The sequence below is a fragment of the Schistocerca serialis genome, chromosome 5, assembly GCF_023864345.2.
Source record: "Schistocerca serialis cubense isolate TAMUIC-IGC-003099 chromosome 5, iqSchSeri2.2, whole genome shotgun sequence".
NCBI lineage: Eukaryota > Metazoa > Arthropoda > Insecta > Orthoptera > Acrididae > Schistocerca > Schistocerca serialis.
In genome coordinates, this window is record NC_064642.1 from 411525729 (window position 1) to 411539081 (window position 13353).

General features: G+C 37.8%; 1 protein-coding gene across 1 annotated transcript in view; it reads right to left on the bottom strand.

Moving 5' to 3' along the window:
• Nucleotides 1-1342: 1342 nt before the first annotated feature.
• Nucleotides 1343-13353, bottom strand: part of LOC126480685 (importin-4-like) — a 110248-nt gene continuing 98237 nt past the window's right edge. Inside the window, exons 15-19 of the mRNA XM_050103914.1 lie at nucleotides 12978-13160; nucleotides 5824-6032; nucleotides 3081-3213; nucleotides 2377-2551; nucleotides 1343-2297 (exon numbers count right to left, since the gene is read on the bottom strand). Coding sequence (XP_049959871.1) covers nucleotides 2179-2297; nucleotides 2377-2551; nucleotides 3081-3213; nucleotides 5824-6032; nucleotides 12978-13160 — 819 coding nt within the window. The 3' untranslated portion in view covers nucleotides 1343-2178. The remainder of the gene's footprint in view (nucleotides 2298-2376; nucleotides 2552-3080; nucleotides 3214-5823; nucleotides 6033-12977; nucleotides 13161-13353) is intronic.

Genomic DNA, 13353 nt, shown 5'->3' on the forward strand with positions numbered 1-13353 from the left:
CACCAGACAAAAAACTGATGAAGTGGAAAGAGCTTTCAGAAAGTGTGACAACATTTTAACACCTGTTAGCTGTGCCAAATGGCATTTAAAAGAATTAAACATTCCATGTGGGAAAAATATATCTAAAAACAAAGAAGATGTGACTTACCAAACGAAAGCGCTGGCAGGTTGATAGACACACAAACATACACACAAAATTCTAGCTTTCGCAACCAACGGTTGCTTCATCAGGAAAGAGGGAAGGAGAGGGAAAGACTTACCTTAGGGGGAAAAAAGGACAGGTATACACTCGCACATACACACATATCCATCCGCACATACACAGACACAAGCAGACATATATATATATATACACATATATGGTGTGGATGGATATGTGCGTGTGTGCGAGTGTATACCTGTCCTTTTTTCCCCCCTAAGGTAAGTCTTTCCGCTCCCGGGATTGGAATGACTCCTTACCCTCTCCCTTAAAACCCACTTCCTTTCGTCTTTCCCTCTCCTTCCCTCTTTCCTGATGAGGCAACAGTTTGTTGCGAAAGCTTGAATTGTGTGTGCATGTTTGTGTGTCTATCGACGTGCCAGCGCTTTCGTTTGTTAAGTCACATAATCTTTGTTTTTAGATATATTTTTTCCCACGTGGAATGTTTCCATATATATATATATATATATATATATATATATATATATATATATATATATATATATATATATATTTGTTGTTCACTCTGAACACTGGTTTCAGGCTTCTCCCACACTACTCCATCCTATACCCACCTCTTCATTTCTGGGTGACTATTGCGAACCACATTGATTTTAATTGGTCTACTACATTAAACCCTTAGTCTCTTACTACAATTTTACCCCTATACTTCCTTTACAAAACTGATGACTTCTTGATGCATTAGAATGTATCCTATCGATTGATTCCTTCTTTCTTTCAAGTTCTGCCAATATTTCTTTTCTCCTCAAGTCATTTTAGTACCTATTCACTCACTGGTTATAGTGCAGACAAATACCTTCAGAAGAGACTTCCAACATTTAAATTTGCATTCAACATTAACAAATTGTTTCCGAACGTCATCGTATGTTATGGCTGGACTTTGGCAGCCAATTTCTGAGGCAATTTTATTTTGGTTACAACAATTTTAGAGGTAGGAACTGTATTGATGCAAAGGATAATGAATATGAAGCACCAATGCAATGATATTAGAAGTGTGTGGTACACAGAAGGCCCACCAGCAGGAGGGACCTGAGCACAGGAAACCTCTTCATAAATAGATGACAAGATTTTTTTAAAGAAATACTTTTATTTTCAACATTTTCTATATTTTGGGTGTAAATCCCAAGCACTAATCTTAAATCATAACATAGAAAATCGTTAAAAATATATAAACATTTAAGTCTAATAATGAATAAGAAATAAATAATTAAAATATCAAAGCTATGGAATATAACTTTCTTTTATGGTCACAACATGCACCTCTTGTGGTAAATGAAGATATATATATTTATCAGATTGGAAAGTACTTCAGAAAATTAATTTTTGCTGCCTGTTCTGTAAAATAATCTAGTAGCATACACAGTAAGTTTTCACTGTCACAAAAACATTTATAGTTTACACTGAAAACAGTGCGAAGATTTGGCATGCAGACTAGTTGTTATACCAGTCGCCACTCATAACAATAATTTACATGCTCTTGGACATAACATTTTCTTTCGAACCTTAGCACATAACAAACCCACAAAATGGTGAGAAATCCCATTTTCATTGCTTTCAATGGTAGTGAACATATTCAAGAAATCTCAGTCTTCATAATGAAACAATGAGTATTAACAGTTGCCATACAAATGTATTATTTTTCCATCACCTGAGATTGATATGAAATTTGAAGGGTCCAATTTCATTTAGTGAACACTCTCTGCTACTCTCAAATAATAAACTCTTAGGATTTGGGTCTCAATTTGCAGACAAAAGGAAGTTTTATGGAGAATATAACTTCAATAAACCACAAAATATGGGTAGTACAAACTGCAAACTTTTCTTACAACACTGAAACATGGAACACCAACAAAACTATGAACAAAATAACACGAAAATCATGGAGCAGTCTTTCTATTTAACATCACGCCAATGCAAAGCTAACAAAAATGTTCGTTATTTCGATCAGTCCAATTAATTTATGGTATTTGCAAAGAGGATACTACCTCTGCAGATATACCAGCTAATGTTGTATTGAACTCTTGTGGGAAATCTCTGTGCACTTGGTGCACAAAGTTTTTGACTAGATCCAAAGTATCTGTAGGAAAGAACAAAATATTAGTCGAGAAATAATCATATCTAGCATTACAATTACATGCAACAGTAAATTCAAGTACCTGTGGTGCCCTGTTTTTTGTGTAGGACTTGAAAACTTGATGCTAAAAGGGCACCGAGATGTGCCACCAGCTGTGGGTGGCCTAGCTGATACAAGTACAGGAGGCATTCGTACACTGTCTTGTTCTCATCAAAATCCTCCCTTAAGGGTAAATACTCCACAAATACAGGAAATACCTGGCAACAGCACAAACAACAATTTTAGTTCAAATTTCTATGTTGAGCATTCATTACTGTGTAACTGATGCAGTTTTTAAGTATGCCACTGTCATTGGTATTTTAAAGTTGGCAGTAAAGAACAGTCCAGAAGTGTTGTGTGTAACATGAACTGCAAGAGGTTTAGCTGCTAATGAAAAGATATTTTCCAGTTTATCTTTAGTTTACACCAACTGAGACACTGTGCTGTGTTAGCTGAAATCTGGGAAAGTATTTTCCAGTTTTGTACTTGAGAAGATATACAGTGCCAGATACATCTACAGCAGTCAGAAACAGTCGATTTTTTTTTTACAGCCAGTATTTTTCAAACTGCTTGAAACGAATCTGGCACCAAGTTACAAAATGACCTATCATTGCACATGATTCAGTCTTTTCTGTCATATAACACAACTTTTAAACATTAAAATCATTGCAGACAATCCAATAATGAAGAACAGGGTACTCCAACAACAAATGACCAAAATTTAATCTTATGTTAGCTAACAGTTACCTGATGAACTGGTACTCCTTCAATGTTAGTCATGATAAGCCTAGCCAAGGCACCACAAATATTGTCTAATGTGCATGGGTATTTCTCTTTTCCAACAGCATTTGACAGAGCCATCAGTATTTGTTGATAGTGACTTACTGTTAAGGAAGCCATTAGGACACAAGACAGACATGCAATAACTTTTTAAAAAAGAATACAACTATGAAGAAAATTTAGATTGTATATCACTCATCTTTCAAGAGACAGAGCATACATGTACAAAGATCTCTTATGATTAATGTATCACAAACACTGCTGCATTAACCATATTTCAGTATTTCATGGCGGTCATGTGCACGCATGTGTTTGTGGGGGAGGGGGTGGGTGGGGGTGGGGGGGGGGGGGGGTCACCTCGCATGCACACGCTTTTCTGATGAAAGTTTTGGCTGGAAGCTTATGATTAAGTGTCTTTTTGTTGTGTCTGCCTGCAACTTAACTATTGTCATATTTACGGCAAGTAGCAACCTGTATTTTCCTTCTGTTGGTGTGTAACTTCCATTCAAAATTACCCACCATCAGTATTTAAATGCTAGCAACTTCATTTTAAAGTCATGGGAAAGTAAATGTTTTAGTAGTACGGAAGTTCTATTTTCCCCTCTTTTGTGGCACCTACTCAATATGGCTTCTCTCTTCCACTGTCCTCTAAAAAAAACAGTTTCACTTTGTTATTAGATATATTTCATCACAGAGTCGCTTTCATTGTACAAGCCGTTCTTGTCACATTATTAACATAGTTGAATATTTACAATAGGTTAAATCATTGTGAGGCTGGTGACTGATCTACAATACCCATCTTCTGCCAACAGTGAACTTGTATTCAACCAATTCAAAGTATTTAAGAAGTATTTTTTCCAGAAAACAAAAGTTTCAAACTAAATGGGTAAATAATGACAGCTGAAGGCTTTGTGCACATTGACAAATGTCTTTAAAATTTGACCAATCTTGCTGGAAAAAAATTGGTTTAAGTTTTACACACTGTTTGGGACAGTCAATTTGTGTACACCTCATGTTTGGTCCACTGTACAGTACAACAGAAAAAACTGATTTGTGTATTAAGTAACTTAAACGAGAAGTCACTCCACATCACCCTCCCTTTGACAGGTTTGTGCTGTTACCCTCTAGTGCAGTTAATGTCCTGATAAGGGAAGTTAAATTTAATGCTATGACTGGATTTTTATTTGGTTTTAACTTCCACTGCATTGCAAAACATTATCAGCAACGTACATACTGACAAGTCTTCGTTATTATTTATTTTATTGGCAGATATTCCAGAATACCTATTTTTCATAGAGCGTATCTCTATACATGATGAATGTTATGAAGAAGATGTTGAATTATCTTAGCTTATAATGTGCTCATATGCGGAATATTTCAAGTATTTTGGAGACAGGAAAGAAAGAGGAAATTCCTCCAACACTGTAAACTGTAAGTTAGAAGTTGGAGTTAGAAGTGTCAATTGGCACCTCATTTGGTGCACATGATTTGGAGTACCATTCAAAGGTGCTTCAATTTTTATCATCATCATCATCATCATCATCATCATCATCATCATCATCATCATCATCATCATCAATAGAGTATATAAATCAACAGAAAGCAGGGAAGCTTCAATGAAATTTCATTAGCACTGCTAGCAGCAGCTGTTCCTAAAATATTTCGACTTCTCTCAAACCACAAATTAAGTTTTTCTTAATTAACCTGATTATTTCCAAGCAATTAAGCCTTTTTCCATCTAAACCTCTCACACTTGTCAATTTAAAACTCCACTGCATGATTTCTAGGGAATTTTTTTCTGCTCCATTCAAACATTTGACAAAAAATATTCAAATGAATGGCTGCTGAATCGACAGAAGATTACATCAGTGTGCCTGTGCAAAATTTTTTTTGTTTCAGACTCACAGAAACAAACTGATCTTTCCAGCTGATAAGCTCAATGAGGGGCCTTTTTTTATCTCTAAGACAATACAATGCTTCAGAGTGCAATACTTTTTGACCTGTTCAGTTGAATACCTAATGAATGGTCCAAGTCTCATACAAAAGTCTTTAATTGTTATCACAGAACAAAGTACAGCAATGTAACTGTCAAAGAGAATTATTTCTCATGAAAAGGCACAACACCCTATTCATCCTAGAATTTTGTAAACATGCGAAGAAATACAATCACAACAATTATGAAAATGGTAGACTGCTACTCACTCTAAGGACACACCGAGTTACAGACAAGCGCAACATAAAGAATGTTACAAAGCTTTGGCCACAGCATTCTTCATCGAGAGGTAGCGGTCGTGTGATGAGGTGTATCTGGTTGGGTGAATGAGTGTTTTCCTTTCTTTTCTGAAGGCATCTTTGGCCAGAAGCTTAGCGTGTAACAATCTTTTTGTTGTGTCTTATGTGCAACTCGATGTGTTATCTTTACGGTGACTAGCAATCTACCCTTTTTGTAATTGTTGATATTCCAACCTGGACTTTCCTTTGTCTGAAATAAAAACCACTAAGAGGTAGAAGGGTGTTAGGGAGTCATTTAGTTTTCTGTCATACAGTTTTAGAGCACATAAATAATAACGAAGTGCAGATTTCTTTTGAGGAGGAGCATCTGTACATTGTAATAAATATCCCGTGATTCTCAGATACTTACCCTTCTGCATTCAGTTTCACACAACAGTTAAAAATGAAAAATAACCAAAGAAATAAATTCAAAGGATACGAAAAGAGAGCTTCCTTTCCAAATTGGCACAGCACACCTACTCCAAAGATTGCATTGTTGCGCACTTCCTCACTTTCATCTTCTGTAAGCTGTAAGAACACTGGTAATAGCTGTGGTGCGAACTCTTTGGTGTATGGTCCTAATTCGGGCAAGCATTCTGCCAAAGTACCAACTGAGAATGAACGTTGTGAAGCTGAACATCTTTTCCTCTGTGAAATAAATATTACATCCATATCAGAGTAGCACTGAGTATTCTCTCTATAAAATAAAAAAATCCACACTATCAAGAGGATTAACAATTTTCAAATTATGGATGCATGAGAATCTATGAAGGTAATATGCTGCACAATCAAATTACAAATATAAATATTCAGGAAAAACAAACAATATTTTGAATAGTATTTATGGACATGTAAATGTGGGAAATATCTGAAATTGTTAGCATTCACTTTGTAAAACTGCAGCACTTTAGGAAGCAACATTTTCCTTATGGAGCACATGCAGTGGTACAAAATTGAAAAAATATTGTGTGTTTTTGTCACTTTGGAATGTCCTGTATTTTAAAGCATGTGGGTCTTTTTGACACTAAATACCATATTTACCAGAGTTAACATGACCCCAATTACAAAGGAGGCTCTTTTTTTCGAACGGGCTTAGAGAAAAATTCATTTTTAACATATTCCAAAATCGAAAACTTTTACTGAAAAAGTACCTGCCAATAAACTTAACCTTGTCCTATTCTAAATGCCATTTATTGATTGTCTACATTTTGATAATACAAAGAGATACAAAACAAATGAAGAGAAATGATTTACATTAATTTTTGGGCCATTTTCTTTTCTACATTTTTTCTTACTAACACTGCTGTCTGTGGTATCACTACATACCACCACCACCACCACCACCCCCACCCCACCCCCCCCCCCCTCCAAATAGCACAACTGGAAAATTTATATCTTTGATGTCACAAATTTTTGGTTACTTCTTCCGGATATGTTGTGATTTCCGACATTGTGGTTACTGTGAGTCCTGAGAACACAGCTGTTTTTATCTGAATAAATATCTGAGTTTGCTTTGATAACATTGTCAGAATGTTTCAATTTCTCTTGCTTCTGAACACATTGTCTGCCCACCACACTCTCATTGACTGCATAGAGCCAGCAGCTGATGCGCCCCTTTCACTCTTGTCAAGTCACAGCGAGTGTCGGAAACATTGCAGCACAAAACACACAAGTACGCCACTAGCCCCAATCTAGACTTTAACCATCTCCTGCAGAAATGAGAGCTCACCTTAGTACCAGATAGTAAGTGTCTGCATGAATCACAGTGAATTGAATCTGGTAAGTTTACATGCGCACGATTGCTGTTACTGTGATGCATAGTTTTCTTTCTTTCAGACATTTGCAATCACCAAAATTTTTTAGTGGTTAACCGCAGTATTTTAAAATTGGGCAGCAGAATGTTTAAATTAAATAGCTGGCAGCACTGGGAAAGATAGGTTGGAGTTTGACTTCCCATCAACATCTACACTGAAGAGCAAAAGAAACTGGTAATTTGTCTAATATCATGTAGGGCCCCCTGAGCACACAGAAGTGCCACAACAGGATTTGGCATGGACTCTACTAATGTTTGAAGTAGTGATGGAAGGCACTGACACCACAAATCCTGCAGGGCTGCCATAAATCTGTAAGAGTAGAAGAGGATGGAGATCTCTTCTGAACAGAATATTGCAAGGCTTCCCAGACATCCACAATAATGTTCATGTCTGCAGTGTTTGGTGCCCAGTGGAAGTGTTTAAACTCAGAAGAGTATTCCTGGAGCCACTGTAGTAATTCACTCCAATTGCACACACCCCACACCATTACAGAGCTTCCATCAGCTCGAATAGTCCCTAGTCCCCTGCTGACACGCAGAGTCCTTGGATTCATGAGGTTGTCTCCATAACCACGCATGTCCACCCACTCAATAGAATTTGAAACGAGACTCATCCAATCAGGCAACAAGTTTACAGTCGGCAACAGTCCAATGCTGGTGTTTAAGGCCCAGGCAAGGCATAAAGCTTTGTGTCATGCAGTCATCAAGGGTACACGAGTGAGGTTTTGACTCCAAAGCCCATATCGATGATGTTTCGCTGAATGGTTCGCATGCTAACACTTGTTGATGGCCCAGCATTGAAACCTGCATCAATTTTTGGAAGGGTTGCACTTCTGTCATGTTGAACGATTCTCTTCAATCCCTCGAGTTCTTGCAGTATCTTTTTTCCCGGCTGCAGCGATGTCTGAGATGTTATGTTTTACCAGATTCCTGATGTTTACGGTACACTCTTGAAATGGTCGTAAGGGAAAATCCCCACTTCCTCACTACCTTGGAGACGCTGTGTCCCGTTGCTCATGCACAGACGAATTCCATATTCAAACTCACTTAAATCTTGATATCCTGCCATTGTAGCAGCAATAACCAACCGATATTACAACTGTGCCAGACACTTCTTGTCTTATATAGCCATTGCCAACAGCAGCTCCATATTTTGCCTGTTTACATTTATCTATATTTGAATATGCATGACTATACCAGTTTCTTTGGAGCTTCAGTGTACATCATTCAAAATGTGACATTAGCTTAACTGGAAAGGGAGGGGGGAGGGGACAGAGACTGCTTACAGCTCTATTTTAGAGTACATTGTCCTACCTCTAACAATTTTGAGAAACAATGGAAAATTTAAATCAAGATTTTCAGAAGGGATTTTCATACATTTGCAAGAGGGAGAGAGTAAGTGTTAACTGCAGCTTGAATGGAACCATCCTGGAATTTGCCTACAGCAATCTAAGAAAGCAACAGAAAACTTAAATCTGGATGACTAGATGGGGTTTGAACTGCCATCATCCCAAATGGTAGTCCTGTGTGCTAATGAACAGGAGAGTACTTTATAAACTTAAGCTATGAGCTACAGATTACATTGGAAGACCTAAGAAACAAAACTAACAAAATCAGGAAACTCACAGACAAACAAACCAGACAGCAAACAAGAATCAACAAACAGAGAATAGAAAGGGTGATTTCTGATGAAGAAAGAAGGAGGAGATCTGAGAGTAGTAGTATTGGGCTGACAGAAAACTGAAAAATTCTTTGTATAAAGTTGGCTTGAGTGGTCTAATGAAGGCCATAAAATGTAAATAAGTAAATAAATAAAATTAAGCTTCTGCGGCCATCGTCACATTCAATAAAATTCCGACTGGGACAGCACATCAAGTCAGTGGCGGTAGAAGACCAAGAAGAGTGCGGCAAACAGACTGATTTTAGTGAAGCATGTGTACTGGCAAAACGGCCTCTTACTTTCAGGAGGAAGATTAGAGAGGTAATAGAAATAGTCAAGCGACTGGCCAACATGGACAGAGAAGACGGGTACTGACTTCAGTCGTCTTGGCTGCCAGCAATAACAGCATTACGTGGTGATAGCTCACGTGAACCAACACATACAGGTGCATGGGAGACCCCAGTGGCCCCAGGCACATAGAGTACAGGTGCGCCTCGGATGGCACTAGAAAGCAGGAAAACCACGCCACGTCACAGCTGCCGCCTGGTTTTCCATTTGGTGATTTCCACCAATCACAAGCAGTAATGCAAACACCAATCAAGATGTCGTGTTTCCACCAACGAAGAGAAACAATAAAAACATAAATAAAGACTTCTAATATCCTTCCCCTTCATCCTAAACAGCCTATCAGAATTAGATAACAGCCATGTCTGCAGGTATATAAGAAACAAAGTTTTCTCATTCAGGAGTAAACACAAACAGCCTAAAGGATGTCACTTGCACTAAGGACCGAAATGTCTGTAGCTTATATTATTGACAATGTGGTCACAAACCCAGAAAATTTTTATTGAAGGAGAATACTTGACTGAACTGTGCCAAGAAACTGAAATTTCTACAGCTGATACATCTAAATCACACATAAATGCTTATTTACAATTAGAGAAATAAAACAAGTACAAAGCCTTGTCAGACTGACTAGCAATTTCAAGGCAGATTTCTACATGAGCTCTCCACCCCAGAAGATGCATTAATGTACAAGGCCTCAATTGATCGACACTGAATCATTTACGTAATACGTATCTGAAGGAAGGTGTTTATTAAGTGATATATGCATGATATCCCCAGTGAATTAGAGCACTGAAGGAGGAGGAGCTATTTTGTAAATAGAAAACTTGCACATTTTGTTGTGATTTAAGGTGTCACAAATGTTGGAATGGCCATCATCTAGATCTACATCACCACTCTGCAACTCACATCTAAGAGCTTGGTGGAGGATTCACAGAATCACTGAATATTTCTCAATCGTTCCACTGTAATACCATGTGGGTAATCTGATCACCTAAATCTTTCCATGTGAGCTCTCATTTTATTAGAGTGGTCATTTCTCCCCACATAGCTGGCAATCAACAAAATATTTTTGCATTCAGAGGAGGAAGTTGATGGACATTTTGTGAAAGAAAACTTTGCTTTAATAACTGCGAACTGCAGCAGACATATCGCATTCACATCCATGACTCTCAAGCCCCCCCCCCCCCCCACCCATTTTGGAAGATGAAACAAGCTGCCCTTCTTTGATGTTCTCCATAAGTACTATTTGGTAAAGATACCATGCCATAAAGCAATACTTTAGCAGAGCAAGCAACTAATTGGATTGAAAATATGAACAAGCTTAAAATGCTACTGCAGTAGGACAACATGCATGCTTCACATCAAGAGTTGTCGCTGCAAAAGTGTTTAAGAAATATTATGAAATAGTTTGGCTCATGTGATTGTCCTGTGGCCTTAAAAATGTTTTGGGAGAAGAAAGGCCATTTGACTAAAGTTATCAATGGTGTAAATGAGTATTACGCAGCTCGAAGAATAAATTTATTTTCCAATACAATGTATCATTGGAATACTACTGGACTAAATGCTGCCAGAAATTTTTGTTTTGCAAAAAATTAATATTTAATTACCAAATTTCTCAATCCTCTTATATAATCCAATATACAAGCATTCCGTCACGAGAAGATGAAACGAAACTTGCAATGGTCAAATATTTTATGTGGCACATTAGGTATGACTAATCAAGAAAAATGTTACACTACCACTTTTTCTTGTGGTGGTGTGCTTTACATAGGTCAACATAAACATGGTACTTCTTACTGAACTAAAGTAACAATGAAGCTTATGGTGGTAAAATGAATTTGTTCAAATGCATTAGAGCCATGGAGCATGTTTTACAAGTAGGTTTTGAAATTATTTTGAATTATTGCTTATGATGTGGCTCAAGCACGAACAAACAACAGCCGAGTTTCAAATTGGGTTAGTTCTTAAAATTAGATAGAATGTTTTAAGAAGATGGATCCTATCTTATGAAAAAAAAATTGTGGACAAACAAAAAAGGCTATTTGGATGCGACACGAACACAAACTAGACAGAGTCTATAGCATATTTCTACAAGTATTTAAATAATTTCAAACCTGACAGGAGCAAAGGCCTTGCAATCCCACCAATGGACATGCACAGTATCCTCGCAAAAGCCAAAAGTGTTTTAGTAATAAATGACAAGCACAAATTAATGGAAAATTTTCCACTTAATATTTTTAGTGGGGGGTATTTAGTTGCTATCAGCCATTATCCTACGTACAGTATTCAAGTGAGATGCTACTTTGGTCAATCTTAACTTTTTCGCATCCAATTGCCTATTAGACTAAACAGAAAATGATAATTACTGGAAAAAAAAAAAAAAAATTGCCCAGTCAAAGTACTCAAGTATGCTTACCCCACACTAAGGGGTTTACATACCAACCTAGTACACTATTACAATTCATTAGCACATACAATCCTAGCCTATATTAGCATTCACTGACAAGCCAAAACATTATGTCCACTGCAGGCACACGACGCAGTAACAAAAATACGTAAGCAGAACAGGCATGGATGGCAGATCACCCTAACTAAGATATGGGCTGCAATTGGGGAGGTACATTGAGGTAAGTGACTGACACAGGACAGATTATTATTAAGCAGAGCTTGTGAGTGAGTATCTTGGAAACAGTGAAGCTGGTCGAATGTTCACGTGCTACTGTTGTGAGCATCTATGGAAAGAGGTATGACAGTGAAACTACCAGTAGGCATTAAATGGCTGGATGTCCATGACCATGGGGTTCGGAGGCTTGTCTGCTCTGCAAAGTACGATAGATAGTGATCTGTGCTGTGTCTGCCAAAAGAGCATAACTGTTTCATAGTATACTGTTCATCGTACATCACTGAACATGGAGCTCCACAACAGACCACCCCTACATTTTCACATGTTGACCCAATGACTTTGGTAATTACTATTGTATGGGTGCACGACCATGGGGATTTGACCATCTATCATTGGAAATATGGTGGATCTTTGGGTGAATCATGTTTTTGTGACACTAGGTCACTGGTCGTCTCCACAAATGCTGTATCAAGTTGAACAGCAGCTTGAAACATGCAGCGCCCTACAGATGCAGGCTGGTGGGAGGAGTATTATGCTATGAGAGAGATTCTCCTGCACTTGCATGGGGCTTGTGGTAGTAATCGAAGACATGTTGACAGCTGTGAACCACCTGCATGCCTTCATGCTTGATGTCTTCCTTGACAGCAATGTCCTCTTTCAGTAATATAACGGTCTATGTCCCGGAGCCAGAACCACGCTACAGTGGATTGAGAAGAAATACAGTGAACTCAGGTTGTCTCAGCAGCCAAATTCGGCTAGTGTACATCCTATGGAACCCACCTGGGTCGCCACTGCCGCACATGCAAATCAGTGGCCTGTTATTTATGTGAATTACATGACCTGTGCATAGGCATTTAATGCCACTTACCTCCAAAAACCTGCCAACAAACTGTAAGATTCTCAAAATGCAGGATCAGTGATATATTTCATTCCAAAGACAGACAGACAAACTTAAGCTGGTAGTCAATGTTTTGACTCATCAGTTTGTAAGTTACATACTAAATGCAGCACTCAATATAAAACACTATCCCTTCAAAATTAAGCACTTTTCAGAATTAGGATACAGGAGTAATTATTGGTCACTTAAAATATGATTACCATAACTCAATAAAGCAAATTTTTTATCCGAGTCTCATAAACTGAACTTACTGTGTTTTTCAGGAAAAGTGGCATCAGCATACCATAATATTGTGCAAATGTTTCCTGATCCATAGCTTTTGCTAATGCTGGCAAAACATCACCAGCACACTCCAGCAGCAGTTCATCTTGTTCTGCATCTGGCTCGTCATCTGCTATATTTGTATCGTCGTCATCTTTATCCTGACATTCCGTCTGCATAAAACAAAAGTGTATCACAAGACATTCAAAATGCAACAACAGCAACACAGAATGTATGTTTAATACATATTAAGCATGTGCATTTGCACAACTGTTGTGTGAGATGTATATACAACAGCCACTAAAAGCATACAACCACTACAGATAGTGCATTATTTTCATCTCCATGTGTAGTTTCTTAACAGTT